Source organism: Vicia villosa, linkage group LG5 (assembly GCF_029867415.1).
Source record: "Vicia villosa cultivar HV-30 ecotype Madison, WI linkage group LG5, Vvil1.0, whole genome shotgun sequence".
NCBI lineage: Eukaryota > Viridiplantae > Streptophyta > Magnoliopsida > Fabales > Fabaceae > Vicia > Vicia villosa.
The window spans coordinates 8,091,530-8,109,460 of NC_081184.1; the positions used below are offsets into that span (position 1 = coordinate 8,091,530).

The 17,931-nt window shown below is 31.1% G+C and overlaps 2 protein-coding genes across 3 annotated transcripts; one reads left to right on the forward strand and one right to left on the reverse strand.

Moving 5' to 3' along the window:
• Positions 1-109: 109 nt before the first annotated feature.
• On the reverse strand, positions 110-6,213 carry LOC131606221 (uncharacterized). 2 transcript variants are annotated; one of them, XM_058878483.1, is made up of 5 exons: positions 5,798-6,213; positions 5,617-5,691; positions 1,011-1,301; positions 829-930; positions 110-711 (listed from the first exon to the last, which is right to left on the reverse strand). In XM_058878483.1, the coding sequence occupies exons 3-5, from the start codon at positions 1,215-1,217 to the stop codon at positions 556-558; spliced, it is 465 nt and encodes a 154-aa protein (XP_058734466.1). In that variant the 5' UTR covers positions 1,218-1,301; positions 5,617-5,691; positions 5,798-6,213; the 3' UTR covers positions 110-555. The 2 variants fall into 2 exon arrangements, with proteins under 2 accessions (XP_058734466.1, XP_058734465.1); XM_058878482.1 differs by having other exon boundaries at positions 5,617-5,694.
• An 8,626-nt stretch (positions 6,214-14,839) lies between these two features.
• LOC131601260 (uncharacterized protein At5g01610-like) lies at positions 14,840-17,669 on the forward strand. The gene is made up of 3 exons (XM_058873032.1): positions 14,840-15,070; positions 16,414-16,468; positions 17,149-17,669. The coding sequence occupies exons 1-3, from the start codon at positions 14,984-14,986 to the stop codon at positions 17,517-17,519; spliced, it is 513 nt and encodes a 170-aa protein (XP_058729015.1). The 5' UTR covers positions 14,840-14,983; the 3' UTR covers positions 17,520-17,669.
• The last annotated feature ends 262 nt before the right edge of the window (positions 17,670-17,931 follow it).

Genomic DNA, 17,931 nt, shown 5'->3' on the forward strand with positions numbered 1-17,931 from the left:
TAAGCAAATATATTAAAAATTAAACTCCATACAAAATTACAATAATATTTAAAAATAAGTTCAAAATAATTAACACAAATTGTTCCATACAAATTAAAATAAACTTAAATATGTAAATTTAATTATTCCCCCATCTTGTTCCTCCTCTTCTTCATCAGCTCCTCCATGTCCACTAATTCCTCCAAATCCACCACAACTCATATTTTGTGAAGCAAAAAATTGATCAAACCTTTGTGACCGCTCATTTGCAATTCGCATTGCTTCTTGATATTCCTGTGCCTGCCTCCTCATTTCTTCCTGAAATTCTCTCCTCATTTCTTCCCGTAATTCTCTTTCTCTTCTTTGCATTTCCTCCTGCATCTCTAATTGTTTTCTCTTCATCTCTTCAATTTCCAAATTTCTTGCTGCTACTTGTTGTGCTGCCTCAGTATTTGCCAAGTTTCTCACAGTTTCAAGCATTTCGGAGGTTAATATAGGTGGAGTGGATGATCCTTCTCCATCAGTATATCTCGTTTTGAAATCTCTACTACGCCGCTTGATATTTTTGGAATACCCTCAAGTACAATACACTCTCCCATTTTTCTTCTTTCCACCTGAAACCTTATACCAAGTCTGAAAACCAATACTGGGGTCAACAGGATACCCCGGTGGTGGTTCGGGTATTTCAGGATGCTCTGACAACTTTATGGCAAGTTCTTTATCAAAATTCTCCTATAAAAAAATTAAATGTTATCATGATTCAAATAAACTATTACATATAAAAAAGAAATAAAACTATGTACATATAAAAGAAATAAATAAAATATCTTTGACATAAAAATAACTTACTTGAGTGATTTTTGCGCGCTCGTCAATAAACTCTCCATTTCTCTTGAGATGAGTCTCCATGTGGAGCTCACTAAGAAGTGGAGTTCTGCCTAATTCTTCACGCTAAATAAGTAAAAAAAATTAATTATACATAATGAAACATTTAAATAAAAGTTTAATAAAAAATTAATAAATTTATGTACCATCCTTCGCGCAACTTCAGCCACACTAATACTTCCCGCTGCGTAGTTGCAGCCACCAACTTCAGATGCTCTATTTTTCTTTGCCTGCTCAGATATTTCCTTAAACTTATCAGAATTCCAATGATCAATAAGCTGTGGGAATATATCTTCTCCTATCCAACGTGGACGCGTCCCTTTTGCTTCCCATTTAAGTCTAACATTCCTCATGGTATCAGAAAATCGAGCAGCACATTTTGTGTGAAAGTTTTCTTTAATCGCGGCCTCATCTCTAACATCCCAAACACAATGCTCCTACATTGTTGTATGAATTTAAAAATATTAAATAAAGTAGAATCATGAATATCACAAAAATTAAAAAGGAAATGTCAAAATGAATAAGTAAATTATACCTGAAATGCCTGAAACCATTTTTCCCTCTCATCTTCATGTACAGCTCCATAAGACGGCCAAAATTGTGTGTACTTCTCTTTTATAATATTTGTTATGATCGATACTGCCTGATGTGAGGGAACAATTCTAAACAACAAAATCTTGAGTTAGTATTGATTAAATAAAACTCATATTTAAAATATAATATAAAAACACAAAAACTTACGATCCTGCATCGGGATAAATGATTAGTCTGCCCTCATGATACTTAATTTTTTGAGTCGTATTTTTTTTCAAAATACGCTTCCTCTTCGTTTGCTCCTCAGCACTAGTATCTCCAGGAGCGCTGGTATCTCCAGGAGCACTGGTATCTCCAGGAGCACTGGTATCATCCTCTGAAGGAATGGGTAATGGCATGCTAGATCCACCTGTCTCCATATGCATGTCAAAAACATGTAAGGTTTCGTCATGCACATCTCAGGAGGGAGATTGTACGGGGTAACAATAACTGGCCAACAAGAATATGCATTTCCTGAAAAATTATAAGGAGTGAACCCATCTGAGCATAATCCAAGTCGGACATTCCTAGGTTCAAGTGCAAATTCAGGATGAACTCTATCAAAGTGTTTCCATGCCTCGCCATCAGATGGATGTCGCATCATGCCTGAACTAATTATGTTTGTATGGTGCCATGCCATTTGGCTTGCACTGTGCATTGATGCAAACATTCTTTGCAACCTAGGTATTATTGGTAGATAAAACATAGATTTCGCTGCAATGCGATTTTGCCTTTGGTCAACTCCTTTACTACTAACTAAATACCTCGGACTCTCGCAAAACTTACATTCCTCCAATTCCCCATCATTTGTACCAAACTCGTTGTCATAAAACAACATGCAACCTCTAATGCAACAATCAATCTTTTTAACTTCTAATCCCAACTTCGACACCACCCTCTTTGCATCATAATAACTTGTAGGCATGTTTTCTTTCACAGGAGTCGCGTCCAACATCAATCTCGCAAAGAATTCTAAACACTGATCAGGAACATTCCAATTTGATTTCGCAGCCAAAAGTCTCACACACATTGATAGCTTAGAGTCAGAAGACCCCTCAAACAATGGTATATTTATTTCTTTCAACAGCTGATAAAACCTTTGAGCTTTCTCATTCGGGAGCTCTTCTCCATCTAAGTCTTGTGGTTCATCATACGCCACATTCACCCCTAATGCGTCAGTGAACATCTCCTCGACGAGATTAAATTGCTCCTGGCACTGCATATGTGATGAACTACTCCCTGGATCAACTCTATTTATATCTGGTTCTATATGTGTTTGACTGCTAGAAGCCTCTCTATTCATCTCCTGCATTGTTTCCCCATTAGATGTCCAAACCCAGTAATTTGGCCTAAAACCCACTCTCTCCAAGTGACGCTTCACTTCACTAGGGTCACTAATAATATTTCTGCAACCACACTTTAAACACGGACACCTTACCCCTCCTTCCCTGCGACAACATTCTTGAGCAAACGCATACGAGAGAAACGCGACAACTCCTTCCATAAAAAATGGTTTAAGCCCACGTCGTCCAGGAAACATTCTATCATACATCCAACTACGATAGAATTGGTAATGTTCCATACTGCACATGTGAATCATGTTTAATTATATTCAATATTTGTCTTTTTCTAAACATATTATATAAAATATATTTACGTGGTTTTAGTCCTAAAAAAATATTTGTTTTTAAAATATATTTACTTGTTTTTAGTCCTAAAAATATATATACATGTGAATCATATAAAAACTATATACTTGTTTTTAGTCCTAAAAAAATATTTGTTTTTAAAATATATTTACTTGTTTTTAGTCCTAAGCATATACATACTTGCTTTTAAAAAATATATATAAACAAAAGCACACAAATTTGTGAGATATGAACATATCTATAATATAAGAAAATTAATGGTTGTGGAAAAGTCTAAAATACCCTTATTTGATTTTTTGCCACCACATTAAAATTGTGGTTTTTGGGTCTTTGTACCATAAAGTTCTTAATTTTATTATTAAAATAATACAACTCTTATATTTTATCAAACCTCTCTCTATTCTCTATTTTTTTCTCTTTCATCACTTTTTCACTTCTATCTTCCAAAAAAATTCTATCAATCTATAATATAAGAAAATTAATGGTTGTGGAATAGTCCAAAATACCCTTATTTTTTTAAATAATACCTAAACAAAAATGAAGTTTGTATACGGGAAAAAATCTGTTATTGATTTAAATATTTTTATATACGAAAAATTGTATTTATGATCAAATATTTTTTATCAAAAAATGGTATACGGGAAAAAATATATTATTGATCTAAATATTTTAATATACGAAAATTTAATATTGATCCAAATATTTTTGTAAATGATACCTAAACAAAAATAATATTTGTATACGGAAAAAAATTAATTATTTACGAAAAATGGTATTTATGACCCAAATATTTTTTTCAAAAAAATGGTATTCGGGAAAAAAATTATTATTGATCTAAATATTTTTATATACGAAATTTACTATTGATGCAAATATTTTTGTAAATGATACCTAAACAAAAATGAAGTGTGTATACGGGAAAAAATCTATTATTGATTTAAATATTTTTATATACGAGAAATGATTTTTATGATTAATTATTTTTAATTCAAAAATAGTATACGGGAAAAAATCTATTATTGATCTAAATATTTTTATATATGAAATAATCAATTATTTATCAAATTTTTTTCTTAACATTTTTATTTAAAATAAATTATGTATCCAAATTCGCGTAACCGAACAGAACCCGTGCGTATGCACGGGTTTGTTACTAGTATATATATATATATATATATATATATATATATATATATATATATATATATATATATATATATATATATATATATATATATATATATATATATATATATATATATATATATATATATATATATATATATATATATATATATATATATATATATATTATTTATATACCGTTTTAATAAATATATTATCTTTAAATATTTTTAGTCCTAAAAAATATTTGTTTTTAAAATATATTTACTTGTTTTTAGTCCTAAAAATATATATACATGTTATCATATATAAACTATATACTTATTTTTAGTCCTAAAAAAATATTTGTTTTTAAAATATATTTACTTGTTTTTAGTCCTAAACATACGTACTTGTTTTTAAAAAATATATATATACACAAAAGCACACAAATTTGTTAGATATGAACACATATATACTATTTATTTATATACCGTTCTAATAAATATATTGTTTTTATATACTATTTTTTATTATATACAATAAAATTATCTTCAATATTTATCTTTTTCTAAACATAAACTATATACTTGTTTTTAGTCCTAAAAAATATTTGTTTTTAAAATATATTTACTTGATTTTACTTGTTTATATATACTATTAATTTCAAAAGTACAAAATTTATATACTGTATTTTTATATAATAATATTAACTATACAAAATTTATATGCTCTTTTTTTAAATACTTCTTCCTTTTAAACTATACATACTGATTTTAATATTATATACTTATTTTAAATATACTGATTATAAACTATTATATAATGATTATAAACTATTATATACTGATTTTAAACTATTATATACTTATTATTTTTAAACTATACATAGTACTGTTATAATATTATTAAGTATACATACTGTTTTTAAACTTAAATAAAAATTAGACTGTTTTTATTAATACAAAATAAAAAAGCTAATATTTTTTAAATAATATTTGTATAATATTTAAAAATCGTATTTTTATTTAATATTTAAATAATTTTCTAAATAAAGATTATAATATTTACTAACACACATAAAAATATACCAAACAAAATCTTATTTTTAATACTAAACATAAATTATATTATTTATATTGATACTATATTTAAACTATTAATTTCAAAAATCAGCAACTATTGAATTTAATTTCGAAAAAATTAAAAAAAAAATTATAAACACATACAAAAAAAAATCTAAATTGTAATCTATATATAACAAACACACAGAAAATTTATATATAACAACATACACACTATATATATATATATATATATATATATATATATATATATATATATATATATATATATATATATATATATATATATATACACTTCCATCATAAACACATATAAAAAAGTTCATAAATTTTATATGTACCTTATTTGAAGACAACTTTGGTGTAGACTTTGAAAATTTCCTTCAAAATATCAGAGCTTTATTCCAAGATTGTGTCTTCTATGATTCAATTGTTGTAAAAAAAAAAAACGAAAATTAGATTATATATGAAATCAAAAAGAATGTATACTATTGTAGAGAGTAAGTTGAGGAGAATTTTTACCTTAAGTGTTGTTGAGAAGTTGAGAGGAATGAAGTTTTGAGAGAAATTGAGAGGGATGAGATTGAGAAGTTGAGGAATGAAATTTTGTTGTTAAAAGGAAGAAGAAAGATAAATAATAATGTTAACTAAACGGTCCAATGCGCAACGGATCTAATTCAGATATCAGCGGGGGGCTGCCCCTCGGTAATGAAACGGTCCAATGGGGCGTGTGGGGACCCCTCGCAAATTGTAACCTTGAAATATGGGGACTGCACGCGCAGACTGCTAGCACAGTTGATAAGACAATACTGTCTTTTTTTCGAGGGGCTACCCCTCGCTAAAATCAGCACTATTATTTCCTTGGGGATGCCCCTCGCTAAATGCTGCATTAGCTGTCCACAAATTTTTCTTTTTGGCGCCACTTTATTTTGCTTGGGGTATCCCCTCGCAATGCAGATTTTGAAAATCAAAATTTCCCTCTTCTTCTATTTGCGATGGGTATCCCCTAGGTATGCAAATGTTGTTTTTTTTTTTGAAATTGTGTTTTGCGAGGGGCTTTACCCCAAACAACGTCATTTATTTGCGTGAAGGTTTACCCCTGGCTAATTCCCCTGGCTATTTCAAGGATTTCTTGTAGTGTAACAAAAATTGCATATAGTAAAATCTATTATATTCTAACAATGTGACAACTGAAAATCGAATTATAGTTAAAAATAAATATATCTATTTATCGTCTTAAATATACTACATTTTTCTCTAAATATATTGACTATATTATATTTTAAATGAAGTTCCAATAATTAATAATAACAGTTTTCATTTCTTTTATTTTTCAATTGTTTTGTTACTCTTTCTCAAATTAATGAGATACGCATGGGTACTAATATGATACGCGCATTTGTTTTCAAAATATATTAAAAATGAAATAAATAAATAAAAGTCAATTTTTTTACCAAAAGAAATTATTATTTTTAAGAAAGATAATAAATTGAAGCCTATATTATTTTGTATAAATAATCCTTTTTAAGTTTACATCACATTTTTTGGATATAACTTTTTTTGTTTTGATATTAGTTACAAAAATATTAGTCACATTGTGATTCAGTGAATTTTTTTTATGGTGTATTAATTATGTAGAAAAAAGAAAAACATATTTTTGTCCATGTTTTCGTTATTATTAAATATTAAATATTGCGATGTAGTAAAATTTTTGTGTGTTTATTATTTATATAGACAATGGAAAAACACATTTCTATAATTGATAGCTGTAGTTTAATATTGGTTGATAATTTTATGTTATTGAATATCAAAACCAAATAAAACATGATCATAAACTTTACAAAGTCAAAATATGTTCAAACTATATTACTATGACTTTTAAATCCGTTAAATTCAATTAATCAATTTAATCTCTTTGATATTAACTTCTTAGTCATTTTTTAAATTTTAATCATATTATCATTTTAATCATAAATATTTTGGTTAAATAATTGTATATAACAAATTATAAAATTATAAATATCTATACCCTTAATTTTTAATCACCATTACAATATTACCTTCTCTAAAACGACCAATCAACTTAACCCAGAAACAAACTTAAGTAAAGCATTCTTAGTAAACATTCAATATTTGGCATGAAACATTCAATTTCTAATATTATATGATAATAATATCTTACATTATAGACTTTTTGAATCATCAAAATCCTCTATGGCTCTACCATTACATCACAGGCAGTCAAACAAAAAATGTGAACACTCGATTGGTTCCATAAGGAAATTTACCTGTCAAAGAATTTCAATTTTGCAACCCTCAAATAATTAGAAAAACTTTTGTACATAACACCAAAAGAAAAACAAATTTAGAACAAAATGCTAAACTTATGCCATACACTTACACACTTACCTTTCAATTATGAACTCTGGTATCACTCATTCTATAAGAAATTGACTTATATAATACGCATGAAGGAGCATTATGATTAATAATAAAAAGATATAGTATAAAACGAATACATTTCATTTCTGACTCAAGAACATATACAGGGCCGACCCTAGGAGTAGACCACTATGGCAGTCTAGAGTCATTTTTTTTAAAGTGAATGTCCATTTTAGTCTCTCACAAAAACTGCAGAGGTCATATTAGTCTTTGAAAAAAAATCTTTATTAAATCCTTTATAAAATTTAACCGAGCCATGTTAGTCCCTCTATTAATATTTTTTTCAAATTGTTTTTTTTTCTTATTTTTGAACCGTGACTGGACTGTCAATGAAGACTCATTTTAGTCCTCACAAAAAAAGAGAAAAAAGTCTCTATTTAATCCCTTAAAAAATTTAACTGAGCCATGTTAGTCCCTCTTTTAATACTTGTTTCAAACAATATTTTTCTATTTTTAAACCGTGACTCGACTTGACAAGATAGACCTACTTTTAAAATTTGAGTACGGGTCAGAGGTTAAGTTCCTTCGCTCATGGTCTTCAGAGTCTGAGTTTCCACCAGAAGCTGGGTTACCTAGTTGTGAGACATCAGAATCTTATCATTAAAAATTTGAGTCATCAGATTCTGATCTTTCATAATCTGAGTCTCTAGCTTCTCTTCATATGTTTCAATCAGAGTTAGAGCCCGACAAATTCTTTGACTTATGATCCCGCACACTTGAACATATGTTAGTATATGTAATTGTTTATTAAATACTTTGTTATTGAAAATTCTAGTAATAGACCATCGATGTCGTATCAAATGTTATGACATCCACTACTGAACAGATAATTAAATTAAGCAGTAAGTAAACAATAGCAATAAGGAACACAGGAAATTGTTTGCCCAGTTCGGTGTATAACAACACCTACTCTAGGGGCTACCAAGCCAGGGAGGAAATCCACTATAAGCAATATTAATTTAGAGCTAAACTATCAGTTTGCACCCCTCACTTAAGACCTACCCAATACAATTTCAATCTAACGCTAGACCTGAGTTCCTACTCACTCCCCCTCAATCACAACAGTGATAAAAGACAGATAAAAATAAATTCAAAGTGAAGACACACTTCAAACAAATATTGATCTTGCTTAAAAGCTTCAATCAAGGGACACAACACTCGTGCTTAAAAGCTTAGAGTGACACAGCAAATTACAACTCAAACACACCCTACTCCAATACAATTATCAAAGTGACAATTGCTTGGCTCACAAAAGAACACTGAGACCAATAAAACCTAACGCACAGAGTGCAGCGCAAAGTATTCTTCACGTAAAACCTCTGCCTCTGAAAGTAGGACTAACAGTCTTCTTATAGGCAGCTCCTGGGCCCTAGGCCTAACAAACATAAATTAGGGTTAACCAAGTTAACCTAATTTTCACATATCAGGGTGCTAAAAATCAGCTCATGGCTCGTTCTGTTACTGATATACAATCAGCACAAAACTTAGTTTCCTAAAATATAGCCTGAGATTAATAATGAGAATCAAACAAATGTGATGCTACTACAACAGGTCCATCAATCAATTAATCAGTGAAACCCTAAATCAAAAAGTGTGCTCCTACGACAACAGATCCATCAATCAATTAATCAGTTAAACCCTAAATAAAAAAGAACAAATCCAAAAAAACAATGAACTGATGAAACCCCTAAACCAAACAATTGTGAAACCCTAAGTATCAAGCAAGTCAACTGATCCATCAATCAATTAATCAGTGAAACCCTAAATAAAAAGTGTGCTCCTACTACAACAGATCCATCAATTAATTAATCAGTGAAACCCTAAATCAAAAAGAACAAATCCAAAAAACAAATAATCGATGAAACCCCTAAACCAAACAATTGTGAAACCCTTTGCAGCCACAACAACAAAAATAGTCCACAAAATGAGAACACACATCCATGAGAATAAAAAAATAGTCCACAAAGACTAATGAGAATCAAACAAAAGTGATGTTACTACTACAAATCCATCAATTAATAACAAAAATAGTCCACGAAGAGCAATGAGAATCAAACAAATGTGATGCTACTACAACAAATTCATCAATTAATAACAAAAATAGTCCACAAAGAGCAATGAGAATCAAACAAATGTGATTCTACTAAAACAGATCCATCAATTAATAACAAAAATAATCCACAAAATGAGAGCACACATCCATGAGAATCAAAATATAGTCCATAAAGAGCAATTAGAATCAAACAAATGTGATGCTACTACAACAAATCCATCAATCAATTAATCAGTGAAACCCTAAATCAAAAAGTGTGCTCCTAATACAACAGATCCATCAATTAATTAATCAGTGAAACCCTAAATCAAAAAGAACAAATCCAAAAAAAAATTAAATGATGAAACCCCTAAACCAAACAATTGTGAAACCCTAAATATCAACCAAGTCAATAGATCCATCAATCAATTAATCAGTGAAACACTAAATCAAAAAGTGTGCTCCTACTACAACAGATCCATCAATCAATTAATAAGTGAAACCCTAAATTAAAAACAACAAATCTAAAAAACAAATAACCGATGAAACCCCTAAGCCAAACTATTGTGAAACCCTAAATATCAAGAAAGTCTATAGGTATACCAGATGCGGCCGCAAGCGCCCGCCGTTTTCGACAAATGGCTATATGTCTTCCTCGCAAAGCACTGATACTCCGATTATGTAAGAGAAGATAGGCATTATATGAGAAGATTTTCTCCCATTCTGAATCGTAGGATGTATAATGTAACGCCCGTTTTTAGTTTGCGTGTTTTATTTAATTATGTCATGTTATGCTATGTGTTTTATTTTACTAATTAGGTCTTTTACGTGATTTTGGTGTTATATATTAGGTTTTTATAGTAAATAATATAAGTTGATTTAATTAAGAGAGTTATTGGGCTTGAGATAGCATTAGTAAGTGTAGGGTGTGATTTAAGGCCCATTAGCATTATGAGAAAGATAGTAAGGTTAACTAAAACAAGGGTTTTAGAAGTTTAGAGAATAGAAACTCTTTTTACACAAAATTGGGAAATAGAAGAGGAGAGTAAAGAGAAGAGAAAGGGAGAATTCCAAGATTCAACTTCATAGAGTTGGCTTCAATCCAAACCAAAGGTAAGGGTGGGATTCTTTCATGCTAAAGGGATGTATGATGATGTTTTGGGTGGGATTTGATTGTATGTTTACATCCATGGAAAGTTGTGTGTAGAGATGTTAGGGTTTATGAACAAAATGCATGGATTTATGATTTGAAATGTGTTTTAATTGATATATAGTGATGAATGATGATAGATTTCGTGCTTATACCTGGTTAATTGATGATTAGGATAAGTTATGGGTGAAGGGAGGGGGATTATGCAGGTCTGATACTGTTACTGAATTTCTGCACAATCGCGCCTCCGCTAAGCGGAGCTAGTCCACTAAGCGGACCTTGTTTTGGTCTTCGCTTCTGTCGCGAGTCGCTAGTATTCCGCTAAGTGGACCTTGTGTGTATTTTGCTTCTGGACCCCTTCTCTAAGTAGACCCTGTTTTACAAAGATGGTTCCAACTTTGAAATGATGTAACTTTTGAACCGTGACTCCTTTTCAAGTGCCGTTTGGACCTATGTGAAGCTCTAATTGATGTTTTCCATAGAATATGCTTAGTATAACTTTGAAAACTCTTGGAAACTTTTCTTGAATTGAATTTTGTTGACATTGGAGATCCGGAATTGATTATGTCGTTTAAGTTTATCATGCCATTTACGTAGAATATGTTGTTCGAGTCGATTATGTCGTTAAGTGTGAATGTGCATCATTGAGTCACATTCATTGCATTATTTGAGACGGCCCTTGTGGAAAATGTTTGAGACGGCCCTTGTGGCGGATGTTTGAGACGTCCTAATGGCAATTGTTTGAAACGGGAGTTTTACTCCAATGGTACCACATGCATTTTCATTGTTCGAGTTGCAGAAGTAGAGTCATATGATGAATCATAATTGAATATTTGTGTGTGCATAACATGAATGTTATCTTGTGTAGAGTTGATGGTTGTTTCTTTAATCATATGCGATAATTGACTATGTATGCCTTAATTGAGATTGATATTATTGTTGTTGGTAAGATGTTGAATGATATGAGTAGTAGTAAGTGATATACGTTGAGAAGTGGTGACCAATGTATGATTAGTTCTCCGCTTTGAATATTATCATACATTTCTTTATAATGAATGATATCTCACCTCTTCTGTTTGAATGTTACCCTCCGTTGGTAACGTGCAGGTAATGACGAGGAGTAGTCTTGTGCCTTATAGCTCGAGTCGGTGTGTCGATGCTCTGATACGTAACACTCAGGGGGATGTTGGATTACTTGCTTATGTCTTGTTTATTGTTGCTTATTCTTTGTTGGATTTTGTCATTATGTTATGTTGAGATCGGTTGGATATATTGTGCCATGTTGGCCTTGATGTTCATGACTTAGACTGTGGTTGAAATTTGATTTTCGCTGCGATGTGGTTACCTTTTGGAAGTGATGATTAATGCATTGGATATTGCCCTCCTTTATATGTGGTATGTATCCATGTTGACGAGCATGATATGTGTATGTGATTTTTGTTGTTTAAAATGTGATGCTCCAAATCGTTATGTTCTATTTACTTTGAGATTTTGTACTCTGATATTTCCTGTTAATTGCGGGGTAGATTTGGGGTGTTACATTAGTGATATCAGAGCTGGTCGGTCTTGTCCGGTCATGTGTCGTGTCGTAATGTAGTCTAACAAGCGTATATTGTTGTTTGTGTTGATTGCTTTTATGTTGTAGTGAAGACTTGTGATGGCTGGGAGGAATGATGCTGCGATAGCTGCTGCTTTGGAAGCAATGGCTCAAGCTTTGGAGAACCAACCGAATGGTGGAGAGAATGCTGCTTCTCGGAGTTTGGCTACCTTCCAAAGAGAGAACCCTCCTGTGTTTAAGGGAACTTATGATCTTGATGGCGCGTTGACATGGCTTAAGGAGATTGAAAGGATTTTCCGTGTCATGGACTGCACTCCTGAACAGAAGGTTCGGTATGGGACTCATATGCTAGCAGTTGAGGCGGATGATTGGTGGCTAGAGACCCGTAGGAGATTGGAAGCGAGTGGTGAGGAGATCTCTTGGATTGTGTTTCGCATGGAGTTCTTAAGGAAGTATTTTCCTGAAGATGTTCGTGGCACGAAGGAAATTGAATTCCTTGAGTTAAGTCAAGGGAAAAAATCTATTGTGGAGTATGCTGCTAAATTTGGTGAGTTGGCAAAGTTTTACCAACACTATGATGGGCCGAATAGCGAGTTTTCCAACTGCATTAAGTTTGAGAACGGTTTGCGTCCGAAGATTAAGAAAGCAATTAGTTACTAGAAGATTCGCGTCTTTGCTGATTTAGTTGATTGTTGTCGGATCTATGAAGAGGACAACAATGTTCATTATCGTGTGATAAAATTTTCAATATTTGCTTGTTGTGATAAGTTGATCAAAGAAATCAGTCTTTATTATATTTTACAAAATATTTTATTCATTGATATTTACTTAAGGAACAAAAATATTTTATACAATATACAATATTTAAATTGATCTATTTTTGCATATGTCATTTTTTAATGCATTTCAAATCGAGGAATTGTTTTCTTTTGAATCAGTTAACGTTGAATTCCTGCAACTTTTTCTCTATTTTAAATTTTTTTATTTGAGAGTGGAACATAAATCAAATAACTATTAAAACATGTAAAATCAAAAGATTTTATAAACTCAATAATATAATTAATAGACAAAGTTTTTCTTCTTCTTGTTATTGTTTTGAGACGAAAAATATTTAAAAATAAAAATATTAGCATGGAAAGTGGTCTAACATATTATATATATATATATATATATATATATATATATATATATATATATATATATATATATATATATATATTTGTAAATTTTAATAGTTGAAATTCTATTTGTGAAGGAACAAAGGTTAGACATGGTGTTAGAATAATTGGTCTAAAAAGTTAAACCAGATTTAACACACAAATGGACATCAATACAGAGTCAATATAAAAGCAATAAATAACACCAGATATTGGTAACCTAGTTCTGTAAAATCACACCTATGTCTTGAGGGCACTCTACCCAAGAAAGGAAGTTTACTATTTCGAATTAATACACTTAGCCTTCTATGAACACCAACTCCATATGTTCAATGCCTCTTCCTAATCCTAGTGACTTTCTATTTAGGTCTCTCCTAAATATGAGAATCTTTTTCACTTTCTTTCAATCACTAATCCCAAATGATAAACTTCAATTACAATCTTATTAAATGTTGAATTTACAACTCAACTAAGACAAACCAACAACTATGCCAAATTACTAAAACATATAGTGGTGGTGCACAAAGTCAACATTAATCCTTATGATGACATTAGCTTGCAGGAATACAAGTTACAAAGGCTCAAAACCCTGACACAAAGATACTAAACCTTGCGCACAAAATCTATGTCTCAAACGTGAGACTCGGCCCTCCTTATAGAGCAATGTCTTCCAGGCTTTTCTCCTTTGGATATTTGATTTGATTTAGTCCAAAAAATAGTTAATTCTGTTGGATATGATCTTCTCCATAATTCTTTTCAACAATAAGATGTGATTTGTTATATTTGAAATTTAGATTTAAATTTGATTTAAACATCTCCAGCTGTCAAACAAACATTCATATAGTCTATTGTAAATAATAAATTATACACCAAACAACATTCATATGGTCTATTGTCAATGCCAGCTATTGCACCGCACACATGTTGAAGCATCATGTTCAACATATTGCACCAAAACATCCAAATTACCTATTCATCATGAATCAGTAGATCTTTTTTTATAGAGTGTAACTTGAATATAATAAATCTGGACCAAACTCCGTTAACATCTGTTCGTTGTAAGAGACTAAATATTGTATCATATATATTAAAAAATCCTTTTATACCAAACTATTATTTTTTATTGACTTCTTTTATCAAATTTATTAAAAATCCTTTGATTCTCTTTCTACCTAAAGAAAAGTGAAATTTAAAGATGACATACAAATAAATAAATATAATGACGAAAAAGTCCTTGCGAAGAAGCTGGCAACTTGGTTCTCCTTCATCTCTGTTTCTTTCTCTTTCTCTCACCGAACCGAAGAGAGAGAAAAAAAAACCTTTTGGGTCAAAAACGACTTCGTTTTGGGGTTTTGTATTGTAGAAGAAAATGGATCAAATGTTCAGCAAGGTTGGATCGTATTGGTTCAACCAGAAAGCCAACAAAGAGCTTAATTCCGTCGGTGATGACATCAATGTATAGTATCAAAATCTCCTAATTTCAATTTTTCAATTTTTTTGTGATTGAATATACATGATCTGAAAAATGAATAAAAAATTGTTAATTTTTATGGAAATTGAACCATGCTGTTTTATTTCATCAATTTTTATTGTTGTTTTGGTGTGAGTTTTGATTAGTTGAATGGAAAATTGAATGTTTAGGGTATTGTGAAAAAGTTTTAATTTTGTTGTAAGGTATCTGAAATTTTAATTGGTAAAAAGTTAGCTCAAATGTTTATTTTTGTTGATAGGCAAGTTTTATGCTGATAGGTGGAGTTTTGGTGAAAAGAAATAGCCATAAACCTAATTTTAGTGATAGATATGAATGAAATATAGCCCTATTATATTATGTAGGTAAGTGTAGCAGAGATGATGATAGATAATGATGAGTGTTGAGGTTGCACTTCTTGTAGAGAAGTGGTAGAAAGTAGATTTAATGGTTTGCGCATATAGAGAGAGAGAAAAGACATGGAGATTCTGTTGTAAGGAGAGTAGATCAGATGGAGAGAAATTAAACAATTAGAGGGAAAGGAAGACCTGGAAAGTCCATGAGAGATGTTATTAAGAAAAATCTCGAGATTAACAATTTTTATAGAAGCATGGTTCTCGGTAGAACATTATGGCACAAATTAATCCATGTAGCTGACCCTGCTTAATGAGATAAGACTTGGTGATTGTTGTTAATCTTAAGAAAAGATGTTGTAACTAATGAGATGACTATGGAATGGTGAGGTTTTAAGTAACAGCCGTGGTTGCGTAAAAGCTTTCGTGATTTCGGTCGGTCCAGATGTTGCGATGCTGATTGTGGTTGCCGCGGTGTAAATTAACTATAATTTGTTCTTTATTGTAAAAACAGTCAATAACAATATTGATATCAGCACCTTCCGATACCATTTTGTTGCGACCATTCTTGTGAAAACGGACAGTTTTTTAAAACCTTGGTGAGGGAGTAGTGAAGTTTAGGTTTATCTAGTTTGAGTGCCTTATGGGGAATTTAAGTTGTGCATAAGCATGTGATAGTGGTTAGGCTCTGCAACTTAGGTGTATAAATCACCCTGAGATATAATGTTGCTAATTTGATTACACAAGTTTGAAGTAGTTCCACATTGTGTGACTGTATAATACGGTAATACCCCATTAGCTTTGTTAAAAACCTTATCTTGTTGTTAGAGATAATGATATATGATGATCCCTCTAATTTGTTCTATTTTGAAAGTAAATGCTTTCCAAATCTACAATAACTGCCAAACATGAATTTTCAATTTCATTGCTTGCCTGCTTGGGTTGTGTCTTTGTTGACACTTTTCTTTTGATATGTAGTCAATATCAAACAGTATCGAAGGAGGAACCAAATGGCTAGTCAACAAAATAAAAGGTTTGTATTTCCTATTTTCATTTGTTGCTCAAGTATGTATCTTTCAAGTCCTGGCTATGAAACCTGTGTATTATTTGAGATTTCATTTGTGTTTAACCTTGTTATCCCAAATTAATAAATGATAGAAAAAATAGATAAAACCACACTTGGTTAGGATGGATCTAATGTATTAAATTTCTGTGCATACTGATATCAGTTTGATATAGTACATGTCTTGTGCATTTAGAATGAAAATGAAGAACTGAAACAGGCTGTTTGATTTAGAACCGTAGAACCGTCAATTTGCTGCCTTTCCTTCTATAGTTTTGTTAACATAAATTTTCTAAACCCGTCTGCCGCTAATAGTTCTGCTATATTTCTCTACTTCATGAATTGTCTATTATACAAAAGTTTTTCTGCGCTGAAATGATCACTGGTCATATTTTACTTCTCAGCCAAACTTCGGTTACTAGGACCTCTTTCCTCCCTGAGGACCGGAAAGTTAAAACAAAAGAAAAAAAGGTTTTCCTCATGCAATAATTGCAAATATTATGAAGATCCTGCTAGATATAACAGCTATGGTTGTTATTGAAATCTATTAAATGCACCTTTGTCACATGAATTGAAATCACATTGTTCTATTTGACATAGCAATACTAGTATTTCTATATTGAAGGGAACTTGATTATATCACTTTACAGGAAAAATGCAGAAGCCATTACCAGAGTTGCTAAAGGAGTATGATCTACCAATAGGAATCTTTCCTCGTGACGCAACAAACTACGAATTCAACGAAGAGACGGGAAAGCTTGTGGTCTTTGTTCCTCAGGTATGTGAAGTAGGCTACAAGGATTCATCCGTCTTGCGTTTCTTCACCTCTGTGACCGGTTATCTGGAGAAAGGAAAGCTAGCAGACATAGATGGAATGAAGACAAAAGTTATTATCTGGGTAAAAGTGACGACCATTTTATCCGAAGGCTCGAAGCTCTATGTGACAGCTGGCATGAAGAAAACAAGGAGTAGGGAAGCATATGATGTTACAAGAGATGGTGTATCTGTAGAAAAGTTCTAAAACTTCCACATAATATTATTAGTTTGACAATCTGTAAAAGCCTCTGTTGTTGTTTGTAAGTAGTAAATATATATATTTCAGATACTGGCCTTTGAATCTTTTTGTGATTTGTGATTTGTCATTTGAGAAATGTGAAAAGTCTGTTTGATACTTGCAAATGATTATGAATTTATGATCAAGTAATTTAAAGGGGTCTATAGCATTTCATTCATAATAGTAATGGAATTACTTTACCAATATAATCCAGTTTTTCGAAAGAAATTCCAAAATAATCCATATTTCAAAAAAATTTCCAATATACCTCACTTTAAAAAAAAATAAAAATAAGAATAAAAAAAAAGAAAGAGCAGTGGGTGCAAGTGCAAGATGAATTGGCATCTATTTTAATATATAAAAATGAATTACCACCAAA